Source organism: Brachyistius frenatus, unplaced genomic scaffold, assembly GCF_029030835.1.
Source record: "Brachyistius frenatus isolate BFR_SWC_R1_liver_20210118 unplaced genomic scaffold, ASM2903083v1 Contig_1, whole genome shotgun sequence".
Lineage (NCBI taxonomy): Eukaryota > Metazoa > Chordata > Actinopteri > Embiotocidae > Brachyistius > Brachyistius frenatus.
Window position 1 is genome coordinate 9,420,545 of NW_027210600.1, and position 24,514 is coordinate 9,445,058.

Genomic DNA, 24,514 nt, shown 5'->3' on the forward strand with positions numbered 1-24,514 from the left:
CTCAGACGCTGGTTTCCACTTTGCCTTCGTGGAGTAGAACTGAATCTGGTCTGCAGCATTGCATTGGTGTATTTCATTGAGCTGTGTCCCTCTGGGTGTGATTAAAATAAGTAGTATAGGTTTCTTTTCAAATTCTATGTGCCTATATTTTCACTTTTTTATGTATGTGCTGTCCCCTTGTGCATTGCTTACAACCAAACTGCTGGTTCCTCTTGATCACTGCTGTCGTATTCCTCCAAACAATTGTCTTTCTGCCCTTATGCTGGTTTTGTAGGAGGGTCCTTATGTGATGCTGAAGAAGAACTGGGAGCTTTATGAAGGCAACGACCAGTTTGAGGGATACTGTGTGGACTTGGCTTCAGAGATTGCCAAACACATCGGAATCAAATACAAGATCTCCATCGTACCAGATGGGAAATACGGAGCCAGGGATCCAGAGACAAAGATATGGAATGGCATGGTCGGAGAGCTTGTGTACGGGGTAAGGATGGAAAACAATAGACTGGAAATAATGTTTTGGATTGATTTTGGTTCACCCATAGCCATCAGAGTGTGATGTTCAAATTATATCACAATAAAAGTACAACAAAATCTAAAATGTTGGCCTCTGAACAGTTGCATGGAATCAACATAATTCTGGCAGAGCGTTATTAAAATTTTAAGATTATAATCTTTGCAGAAAACATATAGACTGCAGGGTAATTACATCACACAATAGCTGAGAAATATTCAAAATAGCTTAGAAACTTTTCTCAAGCTCTGCATCTCTTTAGTTAGTGCGATAGTTTTCTGCATTGATGCTGTGTCATGAAGGGTTCACTTATCAACTTAGTCAATTATACCATTGACTTCCTTGCACAGTCTGAGATTTCACATTGCTGCCTGAAAACAAACTTTCTGAACATGCAGAAGACAATGTCAGTCCTCACTTTGAGGAAGAGCGAAAGTTTAGATGTTGTTGCAGAACAGTGACAGAATTAATTACCCTCCCGAATCCGTAGTGGAAGGTGACACAGCAGAACCGCTGCACTGACTAATCAGGTTTGATTTGCTCCAAACACTCCCCGTCCTTTCGGATGGCTCTTCTGCCACACGGAGAAAATACATACAAGATGTCCACAGCTTGTCGTCCACGTCTCTTTATTGTGTTCTCCTGCTTTCTAGATGTAATTTATTTCCTCTGCCTTCCTGTTTTGTGTTGGATGTTTGATTTGCCCCTGCCCTCTCCTCCTTGGTTTCCTTCCGTATCACTTCTGACGTCCTTGTGTTTGTTTTGCTGTTTATTCTCTTTGCATTGCAACATCTTCACTCCTTGTTGCGAATGAGCACTTGCTATTTGATATGCTGTTATTGTAGCTTTTTTCAGTTACGACTGCAGACATTTTTTCGACACACTCAGGAATTCAGAAACAGATACTGGGTTCACTGAATGAATGATGAATCGACTCTATAGAATTTGCATGTGTGTGTTTGTGTGAGCTCGGTAATGCAAATGTGTGAGACCTTGCTGACTAATTTATATTCTGGATGTGTCACTTTCATGCTTACATACTATATGAAATACTCTTCTGTTATCCTGTTTTCCCCCGCTCCCTCCTCTTGATTCTTTTAACCATTTTTTTGCTCCATCTTCTTCTCTCTCCTGCGATATCACCAGTCATTGCAAATTAACTGCATTATATTGTGGCCCAGCTGACCTCCCCACCCACCTTCTTTGCAGAAAGCAGAAATTGCAGTGGCCCCGCTGACCATCACTCTGGTGAGAGAGGAGGTGATCGACTTCTCCAAGCCCTTCATGTCCCTGGGAATCTCTATCATGATCAAGAAGCCTCAGAAGTCTAAACCAGGTGTTTTCTCTTTCCTGGATCCACTGGCCTACGAGATCTGGATGTGCATAGTGTTCGCTTACATTGGAGTCAGTGTTGTGCTGTTTTTGGTGAGTGACGTTACGTTGCAGGACTGTAACAGGAGAGTTATTGGAGGGTTGGGTTCAGTGATGAAAGAACATTTAGCTCTCAGGGTAAAACATACTTCTGTACAATGAGCTGCAGTCCATGTTGCTCCTGCGTATGCTAATAGGACACATTTTCTGTTCATTTAAAGTCAGTTTGCACAACATAGATAGAGAGGATGAGACTTCTTACATGACAGATTTCTGTCAGATGCCTTTTTCTGATAATATAATATGGAGTTATCGTTCATCTCTGCCGGTAAATACTTTTTCACTGCCTTTACTCCTTCAACTGAAATGTTGTTTACTGCATTGCAGAAAGCTTCTGGGCAGGTTAGCTAATTAAGGGTTTCCTATGTGGACAGAAATAGCACAACATAAAGCATATGTATGCCAGATATGCAAATACATCATGTGAAATATTAAAGACACGCTCACTTTCACATACACAAGATCCTGTCAGAATAACGTATGACACCAGAGTGTCTGAATATTCAAGGAAACATTTTTCTCTTTTACATCAATCAGAAAGATACCTTCCACATTTTCCTTTACATGATCTGTTATGAAAGATGAACAGATTTCTCCCTCTGTTATTTAGTCTGCTCTTCAAGCCTCTGCCCACCTATAGAACAAAACCACAGGTGATTTCAATAATGTGGGCTGATTGGACCTTTATCATCCAGTCTGGTGACATCATGCATAACTTTGCCCACCTCCACCCTGTATCAGTTATTGTTGTAAGTCGCTTGGGATAAAGGCGTCAGCTAAATGAAATGTAATGTAATGTAATGTAATGTAATCAACCCAAATAAGTGAAAACATTTGTGTGGGTGTCCAGGACGCTTAATATGTTTTAATTTATTGTTTTTATGGACCTGCTTTGCTCTTTCTTATTTTATGGTTTTCAAACTTACCTTCCTCTGCTGTCTCAGGTGAGTCGCTTCAGTCCGTATGAATGGCATGCAGAGGAGCCAGAGGAGGGTGCCACAGAGCAGGGCCCGACTGACCAACCTCCCAATGAGTTTGGGATCTTCAACTCCCTGTGGTTCTCACTGGGAGCCTTCATGCAACAGGGCTGCGACATATCGCCACGGTGAGGAAGGAAAATCAAGCGTGTCTGAGACAATCCGAGTTCATTTGTGAAGGGAGTAAGAGATAGTATTTGAGGCTGTATGCAGGATGTGTGTGTGTGTGTGTGTGTGTGTGTGTGTGTGTGTGTGTGTGTGTGTGTGTGTGTGTGTGTGTGTGTGTGTGTGTGTGTGTGTGTGTGTGTGTGTGTGTGTGTGTGTGTGTGTGTGTGTGTGTGTGTGTGTGTGTGTGTGTGTGTGTCTGTCTAACTGTCTGTAATGTTTGAGTGCTCCAGTATTAGGCTGTGATGACAATGTGAATCACCTCTGTTAGCACTTTGGGGGCCTTCACTGAACTGGACTGATACGCCAAGACATTGTGGGCTGCACACACAAACACAGAAACATAAAAGTGAGAAGAAAACACCTGCACACAGTCCAGCGGTCATGTCCATATGGGTCCGTGATGGTGGAAGATTTAGCAGTTTGCTAGGTGTATATGAATTTTTAATGCGCCACTGAAGAGTCCAGATGTATTTTTAGAATATTTATAAGAAAATGGCATTTTATTATTGATAACCTGAGAATGCAGTTTAGTGAAATATTCATAGCCAGCATCCTCAAGACCTTTAGGGAGCAAATCTAAGGAGAGAAGGAGCAGCAGGGAGAGCTTCACACCAAAATAAAGGAATGAGAGGAGTAATAGGTGATGAGCTGAAAGAGGAGAAGAATCTGAGTACTTGTGCCTGAGAGAAAAATACAAACTCTGCCTGTATGTGAATATAAACTTCACACGTTAAACTCAAGGTGGAGATGAAGCGGTACGGTTATGTTGTAGGACAACGACGAATGGTTACAAATCCAGATTTCCTTTTGATACATACATTTTTTACTGTGTAGCCCTAACACATTGACAGTAACAGCATTAATATATAACCACTTCCTGTCCAGTTGAACATGTTCTTCAAGGAAACAATTTTTGGTAAGTGTTCAGAATAATAAATGTTTCATTTTAAGGCTGTTTATATAAAAACAGTTGGTCATTTTATTATTAAGACTACTCCCATCTCAGCATTTATACATGTTCAGCTATTTTTTTTAAAAAGTATTACTGACAAAATATTATCCCAAAAACGTATCTTTTGTTTTCAAAACTAGTTCACAGCACGTATCCCTCAAATATTTCCTCTGCATCCATATTAGCTTTGCTTATTTGGCAAAAGAACAGAAGTTTCTAATCAGCTGTCCAAACTTTACTTTCTTCCTCCAATTTTTTGTTTTGTTTTTGTTAATCTGCCCTTCTCTTTTACTCTGTCATCCATCTCTTCCTCACTCTCTCCCCTTCCCGACACCTTTCGTCTCCCTCTCCTCCCCACTTCACTGTGACTGACAGGCCAATTCTAGCCCCAAAACACGAAACGGAAAACACTCGCACCAGCTGCACGCACATACACTCCAAGGCACACAAGCATACAGGACGTGCACATGAATACACAGACTCTTTCACACACTCTTTTTACACATGCAGAAAAGAAAAACAACACCCCATGTGCAGTTTCGCAACAATCCCACACACGCATGCAGACCTCTCCATCACTTGCAGGCCCTGTGCATAAGCTACAGCTGTCATAGCGATAATGTGATACTTAACATGAAGCCTGTGTTCGTCATATAAATCACTCGGTCCTGTCACTTCCAATACAGCACAAATCCTTTTATAGACCAGGATTACAGCAGTCATAAATGCCGGAATATATTATTACAATGAGAAATATGTCGCTTATATCGTTTTTATTCTTCTCCTTTCAATTTTATCTCCTGGACTTTTGATGTGTGTTTTGATGTTTCAATGCAAATTTAAGTCTGAGATGTGTTTCTCATAAAGGTTGCCCATATGGTAATAATTTACCATATAAATGCATGTGAAATTAAAGTGATCGTAACACATGTATCACTATTTCAGTCTCATGAGATAAACCATATTCCAGTGACTGGTATGTATGTTGTGTGGCTATATTCCCACCGATGATCATAGAGAAAATTGATGGCAACATGCTGTAGATTTAGATCAGGGTATGTAACCCCCTATTGTATACACAGGAGATCTTTGGAGATGCATATCTCTTAGTTGTAATATTGACAATATAGGGACACACTGGGTGCTGAATTCCTGCTTCCTGCTTCCTAATTGGGGGGGAGGTGTAAGAGCACTCAAAAAACAGCTTATGGTGGCACACAAAAAAAACAGCATACTCACCTTAAACCACAAATCTATTTAAGACAACACTGCAATCCCTATACTGTATAAATATGTGTCAGTGAGTCTGCATTATTTTGCCACTAATTATTTTTAACAACAGCTTCACTCCTACATGCGATAAATATTTAACAACAACATGCATCCTCTCCCTTTTTTACTAAAAAGAGACTACAAGCTGAGAAACATTTAGTTTGTTGGACTTTTATGGTGAAAACAGTGTGCAGCACATAATGAGTCAAGGCGCGCTTAAGGACGACAGACAAGGTATGAAGCTACCGTTTTGCTGTGTACACACAAAGTAAGGGTATTTGTCTCTGAATGGCTTACGCCGCTTGAGTCGTGAGGCTTTCTGCTTTCATAGGATGTATAGTTTGTCAAATTTGATTCACAATGGGCCAAGGCCATTCAAAATGCAGCAGTATTTCCAGTCAGCCCATATCTAAGGCCCTTGAAAAGACTAAAATCAGTATTTTTGCAGGAACAGCGTACACGTATAATCTGTCATGCTCTGCTCCCTATTTTGTTCGACCTGTGCATCTACTGATACACTGTGCTTCACTGCATCGTGATCATCATCACCTTACTACAGGATTTAGTGAGCGTCACCTCCGCTGACCCAATGCTGTCTCAAGGAGGAGAATTTGTTATTTTCATGTGGGCTTAAGTAAATGCTGCAGGGAGTGATGAGGCTTTACTGATGTGCTTAAGCGCATCCTCTTTTTCATGTTTCCCCCTTCTTTTCATTTAATATTGTACTTAGAACTAGAGATTGAAAACATGTTATTGCCTTGAGTGTGCTGCTTATTCAAGTTGTTGTGCATGTGACAATAAGGCTCTTGATTCGTGAATTATTAATATAGCTTCACATTTTAGCATTCCACATAAACTGAGTTAAATTTACTATTATGTAAAAGGATAAATACAAATATCAAGACATAATGGTCCAAGTCACTGGAGTCATTGATATAAACAGGAAATAAACCAGGCTTTTTGACTTGAAGTCATGTGATGGATGAGCCTCTGTGAGGCTGTGCCCTGCAAAAGATAGTAGTTCATGTCACTATAATGTCATATCATTTTTATTACTCCTCAGTTTGATTCCTTTCATCTTCCATTCCCTTGTTCACCTTTGCAAGCAGGCAAGCAGGCAAAATCAGATCGCTTATTCCAGTCACATCTCACAGCCGAAATGTGCATTAGCTACATAAAGACAAAGATACAGTATCATCATATCAAAGAAAAACATTACTGCTGTCCTGCTGCAACTCCTTCATGTCTCTCATATGTATCCAGTATTTCATGTTTAGCTTAATGGACATTTGTCAACATGCTATATACGATAGCATATTCATGTTTTTTATTTCCTCAGTTTATCTACCCTGCCTTAGATATGCAGTAATATCTACAAACAACATCATGAACTAATTACTCATGAATGAGAACACATAATTGAGTTTCTTGCTGTCTTTACTCAACAGACCAAATCTGCAGGGTCTCAATTACAGAACATAAGAATGTTCTGTGTAAATTTAGGCCAGTAATATAGGTACAGTTTAAAATGAAAACCAGTAGTGGAGCTTTAGAGTCGTGTGAAAAAGTAAGAACATTACATGGAAACCGTTGTTGTTGTTGTTGTTGTTGTTGCTTTTTTTACATATTTGAACAAGCAAACGCTTGATCCTCTTTGAAACAGTCCCCACAGAAAAAGTAGCTAAAATTGAACCAAACTACGCAGAAAAATAGCTTTTTCAATAATTTATTTAAATGTATTAACAGTACTATACAAGGTGGAGAGGAAGAATTTTAATATAGCTCATGTTAATAGTAAGTATGTTTGTTTAATTTGTTGGAATATCATGAAGCAGAATGCACCAGTAAATTTATCTCATATCATTGAATACGATGATGTCATCAAAGTGCAAATTAATGAGCTGTTTTAAGTGAAGTCAGTTGAGACATTAACTAATAGCATCTACACCTTCTTTCAAAACTGTATATGCTGGATTCCTTCCGTTATTCCTATAACTGCTTTATTTGCTATGCACATTTCCAGCTCAAGTCATTAAATCAAGTTAATGGACACAGTCATGTCAGTCACAACTCACAGAAGAATTTTTCAGTAAATAATTATTACATTTTTCATCTCCCAGATGTCTGCCCTGGCCATGGGATGCTCATTTTTTGTTCTGGTTTTATCCCCTCTCACCTCCACTCTGCCACCTGTATTGTTCCCAAGCAGCTGGCAGGGATCCGAGTATTGAGGTTGACATTTACTGTGCAGTTGGAAATAAAGGGAAGGAGGCAGCCTCTACAGGAAGAAATGTTCCTCCAGACTGTTTGAATACCTTTTAGTGTACTGTATATATTTTTGTTCTCCTTTGCAGTTTGCCCGGTTGGCTCTTTACAGTGTATTTGTGTTTTTCTGTTTTAAGTACCGCATCTCTTCTGTCCTGTATTAGGTGTTGTATTATATGAGCGTCTCGCAGTCAAGTGCTCCATATCTCGACACTGGTTGTTTGACTCCCTACGCTCTGTATGTGTGAGACTGTGTGTATTGTGTACTGAGCTGCCATAGTAGGTCCATTGGTATTCAGCGTGGGTTCCTCTTTCTGTGGTGCAGTCATCTCTGCAGTCTGGGAGACACAGTAGAACACACACTCCCATTCAGCTCTTCCGCTTCCTCCCTTTCTCTATTTTTTAATCTATCTATCTATCTATCTATCTATCTATCTATCTATCTATCTATCTATCTATCTATCTATCTATCTATCTATCTATCTATCTATCTATCTATCTATCTATCTATCTATCTATCTATCTATCTATCTATCTATCTATCTATCTATCTATCTATCTATCTATCTATCTATCTATCTATCTATCTATTTCTCTTTCTCTCTGTCTTTCTCTCTCTGTCTGTCGGTCGTGTTTTCTCTTCATCTTTCCGTTTACTTTCTTTCTCTCAGCCTCAATCTCTTTTTTTTGCTCTCTAGTCATCCTCTTTGTCAAGTGACATTTTCATAGCTAGAAATAGCCGTGCACACGTACGGTGACGTGTTTGCATGCATATGAATGCAATCACTACCGTATCTTAGAAACCCGCACACTCCTTCCCTTTTAAACACAGCGGCTTGTGTTTCCTTCACCTTTCCACTCAAGCACAAGGTAATGGGTGCCAGCAGACATGAACATATTTATACACCCTCACACATTGCCACAGTGACCTTGATAAGGCATTTTCTCCACCCACCTGTCATCTTTCAGCCCAGGCTTTTGGGTTTTTAATGTCAGTGACTGACCTGCTCACAACATAAAATGTGGGAATAGAGTGACGGACAGGTCGGTGATGGCACAGCAATTATTTTTTTTTTTTAAAGTAGTAATTCATAAATTGTAGTAAAGTGTGAGGGCCTACATTGGTGAAGACCAAGTGCAGGAGAGGGAGAGGTAAACTGATCATCAGTGAACATCTCAAAGGGATTGGATTGGATCTGTCTCTGTCAATAAACATCTGAAATTACAGCTTTCTTCTCTTGTGTGCGAGTGTGTTGGGGTGTGTGGTTGCATGTCTGTGTATATGGGTGTGTGTCCACCGCTTGCTGAGGGCATTTGTGCACTTCTGGAGAGCATGTATTTGTGTATGAGTGTGTGTTTGTGAGTGTCATGTGTAAGTATTGATCAACTGGCTGTGGGTGTGTTGAATAGTTAATGGAAGCAACAGATCCAGCTAATGGCATGACTAACTAACTGCAGTGGGGCACTGAAGCTTACTGAGTAATTAATGATTAGTCTCAAGGTCACTGATTAGAACCCAGTCATGCTCACTGACTGACTGTGTTTATGAATTTCACAAGTAATCCTTTGCATAAATCCTGTAAAGAATTTGTTCAGTGCTACTCGCTCTCAGCGTCCCGCATCTTTTCTGCTTCGCTTTTACAATCCCTGTTATTATTTTCTTGCATTACGCCTTTCATTATCTGCCTGCTATACCTAATCTTTAAACTATTAATCAGATGTTTTTCATTCTCTTTTCCTTCGCCCTTTATTCCGCCTTCATCTACTGTGAAGTATTCGTGTATACTGTGACGTATTCTCTCAATGACTTAAACAATTCACTTTCTTTCACACCTGTAGTCATTGTCAAGAAAAAGATAAAACAGATAAGGGACAAGAATAAGGGGTGTTTTCTATATGTATTTCTGTCTGGATTATTCACTCTTGACTCCCAAACATTCATGCTTAATTTCCCAAAACATCAGCCACACTTCTAACTGACAGACTTGGCATTTGTTAACATGTCTGTCACCATTACTTGATGAATTTGGAGGTGTTCAGAGACATCTTAGATGGAGCTGTACTGAATAATGAAAGTAACAAGAAATACTGTATAATGCGTTACTTTTGCTGCTGTTTTCAAATAGCTTGCCTAAAACTGATCTTCCTTTCAACTAAATGAGAATATAAAACACATGCAAGATAATATGTACATATATATATATATACACACACACACACACACACACACACACACACACACACACACACACACACACACACACACACACACACACACACACAGCCTAAAATACCAATCACTTCCGTCAAGTAAAGAAAATCCAGATTGATTGGATGGAAACAAACAGCATAGCTCAGAACGGTGTGGCAGTGTGGGCGTGTATGAGGGAGAAAGAGGAACAGCATGCCATTAATCTTTCACACAGAGGATTGGGGAGGCAATCTGTTGGCTATCATAGATGATACATGACCCGCTATAGAATGATTCACCTGTTGCATACCAACACGCACGACACATCTACACACACGGGCGGCACACTCATACAGACGCGTCACATAAAAAAATCGAAGACGTCACTGCCAAAGAACTCCCATGTACACCAAAAGGTATTCGTACAGCAGCAAAATACACTACACATATGTGGAGACACGCACACACACACAGTTGTTCGCGTGCATGCTTGCGCACTTTCACCCATCATCTAAATCATGCACCAGAAGGCAAACATGTTCTTTGACTTCGTTCCAAGGCCAGATATTAGTTAATACCTCCCTCACCCTTTTTCATACAGACACACACACACACACACACACACACACATTCAAACAAATCAAGGTCTTCACATTTAGAAATAGACAGGGTGTTAATCATGTCGCCCTCAACCAGCCGATTTTCCTTTCCTTTGCCTATCAAGCCCCATGAGATGAGATTAAAAACTGCACATACAATAAATGGCCTCCCCCAGTGATGTGATGGGGTCAGTGGCGTAGTGCAAAAATCTGGGACCTGTACATGTGTAGACTCAGTGGCCTGCTAATGTTATACAGTAAAACAGTCATGTCTTTATGATAACTAATAAATCAGTGAGTGTGAAACTATGCCTCTGTAGTTGGGATCATGCTTAATCAGCTTTAAACACTCTAAAAGTCTAATTAATCTTAAATCATTTCAATTTTCAGTGTCATAGTGTAATAACTTCCCGAATCTTTGCTTTAAGGTTTTACAACTATTTCTGTGACACATTTTTAAACTTCATTAAACCCTGAGCATAAGGAAAAGGTGGAAGGCTAGCTTACTGCGACCCCTATAACAACAAAGGATCACTGTATCACTGTGTTTCATAATAAAAGATAATCAAATAAGACCTCACTGGAATCAGGTTTAATTTAAGAATGAATTTAAGATGAAATAATAGAATTAGATGTTTTTTGTTCACTTGAGGTTAATTTTGTCACAGGTTGTGCATGTTTGGTGATTCATTCAGCTAACTGTACAAGTATAATATAACCTTGTCTCTAGCCAAAATAAATTAGTTATAGAAATGTACTGTATGCATTCAGCCGCTGCAGGTAAATTTATGAGCCAAAGAAATTAATCCGTCAAAGAATACAGCTGGAAATGCAGCCTAGTGTTGATAAATGCAGCATTTATTCAGTTGGGATGACAATTCTATTGCCAAAAAAAAGAGAGAGTACTCTAATTATCTAATGAGCAACTTAACAGACTGTGTAAACATGCATTAAAGAATTGGAATTATTCCCAGGTTTCAGTCAGAGGCTGACTCCTGAAAAGCTTTGAAAACAGGCAGCTTAAGTTCCTCCATGATGTTACGGGATTGTTGATCAGCTCTAAATTATGTGATTTAAGTTGTGCAAACACTAAACCATTTGTTTTTTGTTATAAAGTTTAACTGCTTGCATATTTACACACACCAGAACTTAAAGTTTTGATTTGCTTTATTCAGCAGTCTAAAATCTGACTTTACTGTGCAAACTCAATAATAGTTAAATAAGTTAATTGTCACATTTGGAAAGCTGCTTTTGTGTGAAATGTTAAATTCTTCCCAACTATTGAGTCTGTCATGTACATTTTTGGTATTAATAATGTTGGTTATACTTAGTCTGTTTACACAATTAAAGGTCATTAATGTGTGCTTCAGTTAATTTTTTTTCTTTGAAAATGTCATGCCCTTAAGCTGACAAGAAGCTACTATTATTCAGCTGCTATTTGCTGTAAGATGTGTGGAGAATCTTTGTAACACTTTTATGCTCTTGTATTAAGTATTTATAAGCAGTATATAGACCTTGAATACATGATTTAAACACAGTATAACATAGTATTACATGAACTTAAGGGCATTTTAAGGACATTTAACATGTTAATGTAGAGTCTTTTTCAACAAATACACCTTCTATAGACGACACATATTTCATAGTATTAGAACTGTGTTTTACTACATTGTTAATCATAATCTGCTCGTACTCTAGTCAATACTCACAGCCCACTGGAGGTGTTTTAAAAAACATTTTAAAAAAAAGACTGCTTCCTAATTGTCTATTAAATGTTTATAATGCTGAGGAATGCAAGAAGGACCAATTCAAAGGGAAACGTGAGTATTTTCCTTTAATTTGGGGTTTAAATTACTAATCAGGGTACATTTTTTTAAATCGGTTCAGTTGTGAGCGAGGGTGTTTCAGTGGCAGCTGCAGAACGTTCTGCAATCTAATACTTTGAGACAATTGTAAGCGGCCAATGGACATTCACAAAGAGTGCTAGATTTTGCTACTGACATTCTAAGATTTCTAACACTAAAACTTCAATGGATTGCTGAAGTGACAATCCCAAACACACGAATCAATCTGTGCCCCTGCTCTCAGGTTCAATGGGTTGATGGAATGGAAGCTGAATTTCTGTCACATTTTGGTAATATTATGATTGTTAGAAACAGACTAAATAGTAGGTGCACAGCAGAAAAGTGTACTGCTCTTTAACGTGATCTCCATCTACAGTCATACTTTTTAGCTTTACCGTGCCTCACTCCATCAGGCCAGATTCAAATGCTGTCAAAACTCATTTACCAGCCAACCAATCAGATCACATGCCCCTTTTGTCCTCGTTAGGAGATCCTGAGGATGAAAATAACTATGCCGTCCATGTTCCGATGTGCTCTGCAGTTGTGTAGATTGTCCAGATATGTCCTGACCCGTTTTAATGATGTTTTGCCCTCCAGGGTTCTGTGCTGGTTACGTGAGTGAAAACCATGAATTGTAAACTCAGAAATGCTCCAAAAAGTTAATCAAACTTAAACTCTGATTTTGTCAGAACCTTAACAGAAATCAAACACAGCTTGAATTAGTAAGAGGTTAAAAAATATTGTGACTTGTTTAAATTTTGGAGGGTGCTTCTACTATAAAGTATGCCGGAGCTATAGGGCTCCGAAGCTGGCTGGGTTTTTGCGACGAATCGCTATCAAAAGTCATGGAACTCTACCTGATCAAGAAGTTTGAAAAAAAAAATGTGTATGGATATCCTAATAAGTATGAGCAATAGTATAAATGTGCCATTTTCATTGGCACACTGAGTAACAGCTGGCCAAATCAAATATTTTAATATGTAGTTAATTCCAGGACCCTTATTTTCCATTGCTTTTGAAAGTCTACATTTTAGTATTGAACTTTTTCAGTATTGAACTGCTGTCAATCCACCTTAAAGTTTCATTTGGTTAAAAAAAAAAAAGTTTCTCGTCTCTTAAGAAATATAAAACAAAACCTAACAACTCTTTCTCACGAGAATCCATCACAGTATATGCCAGGTTCATTAATTCAGGCAAACAGATCAATGCCTCAAGGACAAACACTATCAATTCATATTTGTGTGTGTGTGTGTGTGTGTGTGTGTGTGTGTGTGTGTGTGTGTGTGTGTGTGTGTGTGTGTGTGTGTGTGTGTGTGTGTGTGTGTGTGTGTGTGTGGGTTAAAAGTTGTGCTGGGTTTTGAACAGCAGCAGAATACGGAGTTGCTCAGAAAGGTGACAATTTATGCTGAGTCAGGCATCAATGCACCTCTCCACTTTTATCTCTACAGCACAAACTCCTTAAAACTGAGCCCTCCTAAAACATAACTCGCATATCGCTGCTTTCGCATGAGAGTAGTGCTACCGCCAAACAGCCTGTCCAAGAAATATTAGGCCTCACTTTGTAATTGCATTTAAGAGGATATGATTATCACTAAATGTCACCATCATCAAATGTTGTTGAAATGGCAATAATGAATGTTTTTAGTAATGGCTCATATTATTATGTATATAGTGAAATAATTTGCTCATAGAGCCCACGGATCATTTTCACACAATTAAGTAGTTTGCCTTAGCTCAAGGTTTTGAGCATCTCTTTTTTTTTATTTAATGCTAGTTTTTGTTCCATATGGATGTATAAATAAGCAACTCAAAAGGTGATGAGTCAGTGTCGTTTTTTTCCCTACAACCAAAGCAGTTATACATTCAGTTATTGCAATTTTTAAGAAAATAATTAAGTGAAACCAGTAAAGTTTTAGAAAGTACTGCCATTTGATGGTTTGGAAGATTTCTTAAAATGAAAATGTCTGTCACTGACTGTGTGTGAGTAATCAAGGGATAAAGTTATGCCGAATGCTGCGACTTCCTGTTTCTGTTTCAAATGAAATGCCCTCATTTCAAGTGAAAAATGTTACATATCCAGACATAGTTTGGGTTTTTAATGATTGTTCAAGGTGGCACATTATCAAATCACTGATTTCCTGAGGAACACTAATAACGTGGAGGTATTCATAGTTCCTGTGAATGTTACATTCAACTACACACTTTACTTGGTTCAGATTAGATTAGACCTGCCAGAGAAAAACATGTTTCTTTTCATTCTCTTTGAGTGTGATGACTCTTTTACATTTAACACTGGGCAACTTTTAGTTTATGTCTCACAGTACCGTCTTCACTCTTTTTCTCACTCTTTATCAAGATGTTTTATGTTGCTCTTTCTTCCCATTAAAATCTTAAGGTTTTTTACCGATTGCAACACTTAAAAGAAAACTCAACATCACCGTCTTCTACTTTCTCTTTTCTCTTATAAGCTCACTCTAGCTTGCCCTCGTTCCCTTTACTCAATGAAAACAAGCTCAACAAACCTAAACGAATTGACATTTACTTTGATGATCTTGCTCACAATTGGTAGATAAAGAGAGTAAACGTGGAAAAAAGGGAGAGAAAGAGGTTGAGAGAGAGATGGAGAAGCGCCCAGATTGCAATCTGTTTCATGTAGCCTGTGTTATTGTTAGTGCTGAATTGGTTTTGGGGTTGAAAGACAATTGCTTTGGCAGCAATGTCAGTTTTACAGTCATTCACACAGTGGTGTGGAAATGCTTTGTGAAACTAAAGTGTTTTGTGTTGCATATCTTTGACTCGGTAACTAACGTAATTATCTTTCCTTCTCGTTTCTCTCTTTCTTTTTTGTTTTTCTATCTCTTATGTTATTTTGTTTTATCCCTTGCACATTCACCTTCATCTCTCTTACCTACTCCTCCTTCTGCTAATTACTCATGTGTAATTTCTTTCTTTCAACTTTTCCTCTCTCCAACTCTCACTCCTCACTCCCCTCTGCCTCTTTTTTTTTGTTGTTTTTTTTTGTTCTCCCTACCTCAACCCCCTCTATCTTCTCTGCAGGTCCCTGTCTGGACGTATTGTCGGCGGTGTGTGGTGGTTCTTCACGCTTATCATAATTTCCTCATACACAGCCAACCTGGCTGCCTTCCTCACTGTGGAGAGGATGGTGTCACCTATAGAGAGTGCAGAGGACCTGGCCAAACAGACAGAGATAGCCTACGGGACACTGGACTCAGGTTCTACCAAGGAGTTCTTCAGGGTATGGACTCATCGCTCTCTGCTCATTTATTTGATTCCTGGTGAGGTTTCAGGCTTTTACTGTTAAGTAAAGATAATTTGATACCGAGATCAGGCTGCAGAAAAGCCAGAAAGTCTCAGATGAGATGTGGGAGGACTATTTTAATCCTGCTGGTCTCACTCTTATTAAAAGCCCAACCACCTGTGATCACACACAAAATCCCAAGGTTTCAGGTATAGCATACATTACATGATTTACAGAGAAGCGTACATAAGAGATGGCCTCGATAGTACTTTCCACAACAGCCAGATAAAATTTTACGTTACCTTATGGAGTTTTGCCACGAGTAGTCTAGCAGGGAAATATTTTGTGTTTCTATGTAGCGCGCACATAGCAGCAACAAAAACAACGAGCAACAGAATCTTGAAGTTATCTCTAAAAAAACTTTTAATCCAATAGGAAGGCAGAGTTATGAGGGCAGTATTGTTCCCTGTATTGAAGTAAGCAGTAACACTCTGCTCTGACTGAAGATGGGACAAGGACAAGTGACTAATGACAGTGTAAATGGATTTACAATAGTCCAGGTGGGAGGACGGGAATGAATGAATCACTTTTTCCTCATCTTGAATTGAGAGAGGCTTAAATTTTGAAAGAGACACTAAGCTGATGTGTCTGGCTTTCACTTTCCAGCTCATTTGTTTGTAAAACTTCAAGGCTTCATCACAGTTCACTGAAAGATTTTGAAAGAGTACGCTGAATACTAGCAAAAAAAGGACCTGTTTCACCCATGTGGGTTGCAATTATATAAATACTCCTAATACTACACACACACGCACAAAATGCTGATGAGGACCACATTTTTCTGCAGACACGGGCAAAGATCCAAGTCACTATATGTCCAGAAACAAATCTGCACAGTCACATGGTCATGCTCCATGGAAGAGTTGTTTGTGTTCTTGAGCATGTTGTGTGTATATATATCAATCTACAGTTATGCGTTGTAAGAGTGCCTGCACCAGTACTTGTATTTGGGGACATGGGGGTGCCAGAGGAGGAAAGGGGAGGTTGTGGCAGACAGTTTGTGCTCCTGTGAGTGGCTCTGGCATCATCAACATAACGAGCAGGCTGAAATCTGTGGAGGGTGAAAAAGCAATTTACTCTCCCACAGCTGAGGGGGGATTCACCACCACCATTAATTATCTTTGTGTGTGTGTTTGTGTGAGCGTGTGTGTGTGTGTGTGTGTGTGTGTGTGTGTGTGTGTGTGTGTGTGTGTGTGTGTGTGTGTGTGTGTGTGTGTGTGTGTGTGTGTGTGTGTGTGTGTGTGTGTGTGTGTGTGTGTGTGTGTGTGTGTGTACATTTTGTATGTATGTAAGCAGGCATGTATGCATATTCAGCAACATATGTATGCTTTTCATATGTAGGTTTGAGTGACATTTAAAAGTGTGTCCATTATGTGGCTGCTTGAAGGTGACTTGCCGCATTCATTTCCTCTTCACAGCCACACTTGTTAAAGAATCTGGAAAGAGTCTTAACGTATTGTCACACATCCATCCCTCCAAGGCCAGTCGCTGCTTTTTACGTGAGCAGCATCAACTGACTGACTGTCTCATTGGGATGGAGGGAGGGTTGGAGGGATGGATGTAGGGATGGAGGGATGGATGGACGGAGGAATGGATAGATAAAAGGAAGGAAAGAAAGAAGCACAGAAGGGCTGGAGTTCTAAAAAGGGGGATGGTGAGAATCTACGATAGACTTCGGCAGACAGAGTAAGAAAAAAAAAGACAGAATAGAGAGAAAGAAAGGGTATAATGGAGAGGGGTGGGGTCTACTTGCCCTCTTGGATATGATTGACATTATTATGGGATAGGTGTCCGTCACGCACTAGCAACACCCTCACTCACACACACACACACACACACACACACACACACACACACACACACACACACACACCATCCCCCGGGTGCTGGTTTCAGTGGCTGAGGCCGTGGCTTGTTGCTTGCAGAGCGACAGAATAACACTTTATCACCCAGAGAGAAAGAGAAGAAAGATACGGGACGCTTGTGGAGGATGACAGTTTGACTGCGCTGCTTGTTATTTTCACTCTTGAGTACACACAGTTCACACAAACATATTTAAACTGGTGCACACAACTGCACGCACACACATATGCCTGCTATATACACGACACAACGCAGTGAATAGTATCATGCCAGACAGATGTCCTCTAAAGATCTTCTGAATTCATAGCTGCACAGCTGATTAGTGTAGCACTATTCTAGTCATAAACTCACTTAAAGTAAGATTGATGCTTGACTTGTCAAGGGAGACATAGTATTACATTTTAAATGTGGTTATAAATGTCATTATATACCAGAGAATCAAAAATGGAAGATGGAAGACACAGTCCTCCATCAGAGGTGCAATTTTATTCAAGGACTATAAGTGGGAAAATCAGCCACAGCACTTTGCTCTCCATCATGAGAAACTGTAGCAATAAATGAAATGTAGTAAAAATACATTTAACAATGTTCTAACACAGCATACTCTGTGCAAGTGCGATCTCTGCTTTATCACGACTTTTTTGGTGGGTTTTTTTTCCCATGTCATTGTGTCAGCATAATGAATAATGCACTTTGTTATCTCATTTTTACATCTTACATTTTTTTCGTGTTTTCTCTGCAAAGGCAACATGTTGATTTGAATAATCGTAACTCAGTCACACCATTCATTCCTTGTCATTCCTAAAACATCAATCTCTTTAAATAGGTCACAAATACTGTATATAGTTTGAGTGAATAATTGATTTCTTGACTATTTTCAGTGCCAGATCAATGAATATTTAGTGATTACATATTTACAGTTGAAGGTGTACATCGGACTGACTCAAAAACTAGTGTAACTGTGTTCATGGTAATGAAGGAACATAACCAGTGCAACTCACTGCTATGTTTTCAAAACAAACAATGTCAAATGTACCAAAAAGCCAATCCATTGCCTCTCCCTTACAGAAAACCCCATAAATTTCACATTTGCAAAAATTCATGTGATCACGTGACCACATACACATGTGATTATAGACATGTGAAACATGTATTTTCCCCAATGGAAATGTGGTTTTAGAACATTTTCACATGTGTAGTTTATGTGTAAAGCCCACATAGAGTCCCATGTGAAACTTTTTTCCACTTATTTTCTCCCAAGTCGCATCATGTAATCATGTGGAAAACGTGGGAAACTTATGGACTCACTTGACAAAAAAATACTTGACTCTAAGGGATTAGATTTGGCCTTGTACAGAAGCAAAATGAAGTCCATTTGTTCCTAATCAACCTGTGCTTTCTCCCATTACCCCTCCTCCATCCCAGAGGTCCAAAATAGCCGTATACGAGAAGATGTGGTCTTACATGAAATCTGCCGAGCCAACTGTCTTCACCAAAACCACAGCGGAAGGCGTGGCAAGGGTCCGCAAGTCCAAGGGGAAGTACGCCTTCCTCCTGGAGTCCACCATGAATGAATACACGGAGCAACGCAAGCCTTGTGACACCATGAAAGTCGGAGGGAACCTGGACTCCAAAGGATATGGCATTGCTACACCGAAAGGCTCACAGTTAAGGTGGGTGGAATAGTGTAACAATAGGAAACAGTAACGACGGTGATACTGTACTATTGCTGCGATATTCCACCTACCCTGCTGTGCCTTTTATACTAAACCAAGATCAACCTGTCAGTGCTGTCGGGTGATAATTTCTTAACCACAAAAATTTTAAACTGCCTGTAATTGACCATTTTTGGATATCAGTGGTTATTTACAACCATTTGGGCAAAAAAAAAAAGTTAGGTTATTGAATCAGAACAGTTTATATATTTATTAGTTAAGCTACTAAAGCAAAGAAGCAATTGTATGTTTTCACCCAGCAACAGCGACATAGATTAATGTGTTAAAAATTCAGATTATGTGTTTCATCATACTTTCTCTAGTTCCCTTATTTCTTTCTGTTTCTCTTGTTGGCTGTCTTTTTCTTTTTTTTATTGTTTGTAATTCTTTCAGATTGTTTTTGTCATGCTTTTCCTCACTCTCTGTTAACTTAGAGAGCATGTCACCTCCATTTCTTTGTGCTGTGACGCTGGTCCATGCATCCCTTTATGTTTTTATCCTTCCATTCGTATCTGTTGCTCTTTCAGTCCTTCTTTTTCTCCACAGGGCCACCTTTCAGGTAACTCTGTCCATTTGTCTGCTGTCTCTCATCTATTTGTTCCTTGATGATAACGATGATGATGATGATGATCAGATAGATTTATTGAGTATGACCATGAGGAGGTGCAGAACCTCAGACTGCTGCCACTACATGCAGAGCTGTGGGGGGATTTATAGACAGACAGGAAATATAAAGTGAGGAACAGAAAGCAGAGGGGCCTGGTCAATGGGGGGATCTAGAAAGTAAACATATTGCATGATCCCGCAACAAAAATACTGAGTCACAAACGAAATGAAAAACAGTATATCAATTCTTGAACAACTTAAATTGGTAGGTAATTGAACAATGCCAAATGAAACCCTAAATAGCAGAATAATCAGCAGTATATAAAAAAAAATAATGCACAACAGTGTGCAGAAACCTGATTAAAGAGAGCATAAGATGGAGGAAACTAATGAGAAAGTGACTGAGTATAAGTCCTAAAGTTGGTTATTTGATGTTGTTTTTCCCTCAGCAGACACTTGTTTCTTTGGCTTATTAACTTGAGCTTATAGTAACAGTCCCAATAGGTTTCATTGAGGTGTGCTAGCAATGCAAATAATTCATTTTTCCGGTGACTGTAACAGCATTATAGAGACTTTGTCTTCCCAATGTGACAAGTGCCTGCTGAGGGAAAATAATTGAGTAAATCAAGCAAAGCTGGACCACTTGCTCTCTCCTCTCCTCTCTCCCTCCATCTTTCTCTGTCAGCATTTCAGATTTTCAGATATGTAAGGCACAACACAAACAGCGCATCAGCCTCACATCCTGTCCTATAACTTTCCCCTGTGTGTGGTGCAAAGTTCATCAAAACCCCAGTCACCCAGTAGTACACCTCTTATTATGTATAATTAAAAAAAAAAAAAAAGGGGGGGTTTCCGTTTATGAGGGAAAAGTCACAGACAGCAGGTGGATAGGTTCCATTTAAAGCCCCCCCCAAAACACATTCCTGGGACTATCCACGGTTGTTTCTGGCTTCTCTCAATCCGCGGAAACACGGTCGTCCAGACGCACACACACGGCTGTGAGTGTGCATGTCAGGTAAGCCTGCCTCTCCTCCTGGTGCACTAATCAAAGGGCTAATTTGATTTGATGACGTTAATGAGAAGCATGAATACTCTGATGATTAAAATGATTATAAATAGTGATGTATGCTGTCTGAAGTATAGCTACTTTTGATATGACTGTGACTGTTATTATCATGAAGCTCAGACATGTTTGAACTGTTTTCATCCATACTTGTGTTGATGAGATTAGTCATGGCCTGTTGATCAGATCACCCCAGAGAACACTGTCTCTCTCTGGATCTCTTGATTATCGTTACTTAGGAAATTATTTTGAATATCTTAAGCAGTGAACAGAAAGCCATGTCTTTTAAAAAATTGATTTTGTTGAGTGGGAAGAGGCAGCTCTTACCTGCAGTTTAACATCTGAGATGAGATAGGCGTACAGATAAGAGAGGTGTACAGAAAAATGGGGGGAATAACAAACAAGTAGGCAGTGAGTGCAGCGACCTTTTTTGTAAAAGATGAGCCCGGTTGATTACAGAATCTGACAAACAAAAGTGTGGTCAGGTGACAAATGTGGCAGGAGGTCCTGTACTGGCTGCTGTAAAAAAAAAAAAAGCAGAGATGCACCTAATTTAGAAAGAGCATACATGGAATAGATAACAACATCACTCAAGCTCCTGCTATTGACGGGCCTTGCACCACATCTAAAAAGCGGAAAAACTGCTGATTCACCTATTTCAACAGGATATAGGAAAGTTGATTTTAATAACGTACAAAATTACCTAAATTATACCAGATATATTGAGCTTAGCTTTGCACACACTGCATGACTGCCGGATATTTCGCCCCGTGTCCCTGAATTGTGTTTGGAGGTCAGTTGGAGGGCTGTAAGAAGCTGGAGCCACACAACCACACGCACGTACACAGACACGTACCTTCTAGTAGGAGGGTAGGAGAACAGCAGGAGGGAACAAGAGCACCATCAGCAGGCTGCCGAGACCTGGTTAACACACTTTATACCAGCAATCTGACACTCACTGTGGAGCATCCTCTGTTCGTGCCGCCTGATACAGGAGAGCAACAGAGAGGAGACGACAGCTATGTAACAAGAATTATTGTTAATACCAAAAACTACCACATAAATAGAAACAAATTTGAAGAACATCCTCGCAGTGGGAAGAAAGTCAAAGAGAAATAGTGAGAGAGAACGTTGCCCGGGGTGCGTCTCTCCCCTCTAACTCACCTTTGTGCCTTCAACCCCCCCCCCTCCCCTCTTCCTTTCCCTTTCCCTGTCCTCCTGGCTGTGGTCCCCGTCCATCTTGTCTGTTTGTCCCTCCATCCTCTGCTCTGACCAAACTATCTTATCTGTTCCTCCCTTTTTTTTACATAAAGAAATGCGGTCAACCTGGCCGTGCTAAAACTCAACGAGCAGGGCCTGTTGGACAAATTGAAAAACAAGTGGTGGTATGACAAAGGAGAATGTGGCAGCGGGGGAGGGGATTCCAAGGTTAGCCCTCTCTGTCTGCCCCCCCCTACCACTAGGTGACGGGGGCCGCTCACTAGCTAAGCTGCTCGCGACGGCCCCCGTCCTGGGTGTGTGACACATGCATCTGCCCCGGCAAAGAGTTAAGCAGCGTAAAGGGAGGGCAAAAGTAAAACTGTAAAAATCTCCCGAGACAGCCTGCAGCTTCAAAAATAGGCACAGTGTTGCATCTGTTGTCAGTGGTGTGTGCCTCTTTTTTATATGAAAGGTTTGGACACAGTGACAATAGTTCCCTTGAACTTGTTGAGACATATAAAAGCACAATTATTATCTGGTAAAGGAAACGCTCCAAAATAAAAAAAAATTTTTTTTTTTTAAAGAATCAATTGGCTGTGCATTTTAGAGACCAAGAACAAAATTGCCTGAAAAAAATCAATATGTCATATGATTTATGTTAAATCATAAGAAAAATAATTTCATTTTCAATATAATGCAGGAAAATACTGTACGTCCCTTTCTTGGGTGAGTGCCTGCCAAGATAAATCAAGCACATTTCGTAATAATAACCATTCCAAATGGGCTTGGCACTGATCTGGTAATGCCCATCTGAAAGGACAGCATGCAAGGTAATGGGAAGATGTTTAAGTGATGGATAGCTGGAAAAATAGAGAGCAATTACTGTCAAGACAGGAATATTTGCCCCCTAGTGGCAGCTCTGGGAAGAGGCGGGAGCAGGAGGAGCGCTTTTAGTGAGAGTCAAAGAGCAAGAACAACAAAATGAAACTTATCAATTCTGCAACTGAAAATCTGCATGAAGACATAGCAGATGAGAAAGGTTTAACAAAAAGAAAAAACAGATGCAAGTGAAATTATTGCTCAGATTGTTTAAGGCTCGGGTTGACTGGAGGCAGACGGGAGGATGAATAATTGATAGAAGCAGAATACAATTACAGGATAAAGTTTCCTTCGGGTACTGTTTGTATGTCTGCTTTCAACAAATCTATTTGGAGTTTCTTGTTTCAGTTCAGTTATCTTACTTGTGCTAAAGACCTTGTAGATATTTTACTGGATAAGTCAATACTTTGACCTGTCGGCAATGTGAAGTCATAAGATTGCCAAAGTCGTAGGAATTTACCCTCTAATGACCATGAATGTCCCAATTTGACAACTATCCATCCAAAGGATTGTCAAGATATTTCGGGCTAAATCGAAGCAGCCTGGCGATTTATCGGGTCAATAAAATGTGCAAAAGAAAAGATAGAAAGGGGCTTTCTATGGCCTTCAAAGTCTGTAGAGTTTATGAACTCCTCAGCTTCACTTGCAAACCTGCTGCTCACTCTCCCAGTCGTAGCACAGAGCTAGCCTGATGCCAATAGTCCTGGTTTAACAGTATTTGCCTCTGCTTTAATATCGGATCGGCTGGGGCAGCATGGATGTGTTACCTGAAGTGACAAAGGTGGGTCCCACTCATATGTCTGTAGCTCGCCTTAGCTCCTCGCTCCCCCCAGCCCCTCCTCAACGAGCATACACACATGTACTCAGTGGGATCCATGCTAGGTTACTTGATCTAAACAAAAGTTGTTTTTTTTGTGACTGAGCTGTTCAATGCAAATGTGAAATACTCTAATAACATAAAATAACATGACCTATGATGTTATTTATGTTATTTTTACACGCGAAGAACCCCAGTAAACCTTGCAGTTTTGAAACTGAGCGAAGCAGGCGTCTTAGACAAACTGAAAAACAAATGGTGGTATGACAAGGGAGAGTGTGGACCCAAGGACTCTGGAAGTAAGGTCAGTCTCACGCTGCTGTGGCCCGCAGAACGCTAGCCTGAAACTCATCCTGAATACGCTCCAGATTACTGCAACTACTGTTTTATAGCATAGCATTTTAAATACTTCTTCAATTAGCCTGAAACATGTCTAGAACGTGCTCCACATTAGACTTAACTGACAGTGATTTCGTATTGCATTTTATTGCATGCTTCTATTTTGATGGTGGAACACATTTACCTAATTTTACACCAGAAAAAAGACAAATTCTTGTTCAGTTTCTGTAGCAATCTGTGGCAATCCCATTTCCATTACAGTTAGTATTTGAAATGTTTGAATTTGATCATCAGCCAATTTTCACTTTCATGTTTTTATTTTAATCCCATACAGTGTGCTAGGCCATTGTTGGTAGCCTAAAACTCATGAGGGTAGCACTTTTTCTTGAGCATCAGATATAGGAACTTGTTGCAATTACAGGCTCTTGCTTTTATATTTGAGATTTAATCAGGACTTTCTTGTTATTTCCATAAAGTTGAGTATTTCTGGTAATGCTTTATTTCTG

The 24,514-nt window shown here is 39.7% G+C and overlaps 1 protein-coding gene across 4 annotated transcripts in view; it reads left to right on the plus strand.

Moving 5' to 3' along the window:
- Positions 1-24,514, plus strand: part of gria4a (glutamate receptor, ionotropic, AMPA 4a) — a 102,042-nt gene that overhangs the window by 66,747 nt on the left and 10,781 nt on the right. For 2 of the 4 annotated variants that reach the window (XM_069689065.1, XM_069689046.1), the window contains exons 11-16: positions 275-481; positions 1,721-1,936; positions 2,887-3,047; positions 15,268-15,466; positions 18,815-19,062; positions 22,087-22,201. In XM_069689065.1, coding sequence (XP_069545166.1) covers positions 275-481; positions 1,721-1,936; positions 2,887-3,047; positions 15,268-15,466; positions 18,815-19,062; positions 22,087-22,201 — 1,146 coding nt within the window. Of the gene's footprint in view, positions 1-274; positions 482-1,720; positions 1,937-2,886; positions 3,048-15,267; positions 15,467-18,814; positions 19,063-22,086; positions 22,202-23,858; positions 23,974-24,514 lie in introns of all 4 variants that reach the window. The other 2 variants (XM_069689035.1, XM_069689055.1) reach the window with 1 other exon arrangement.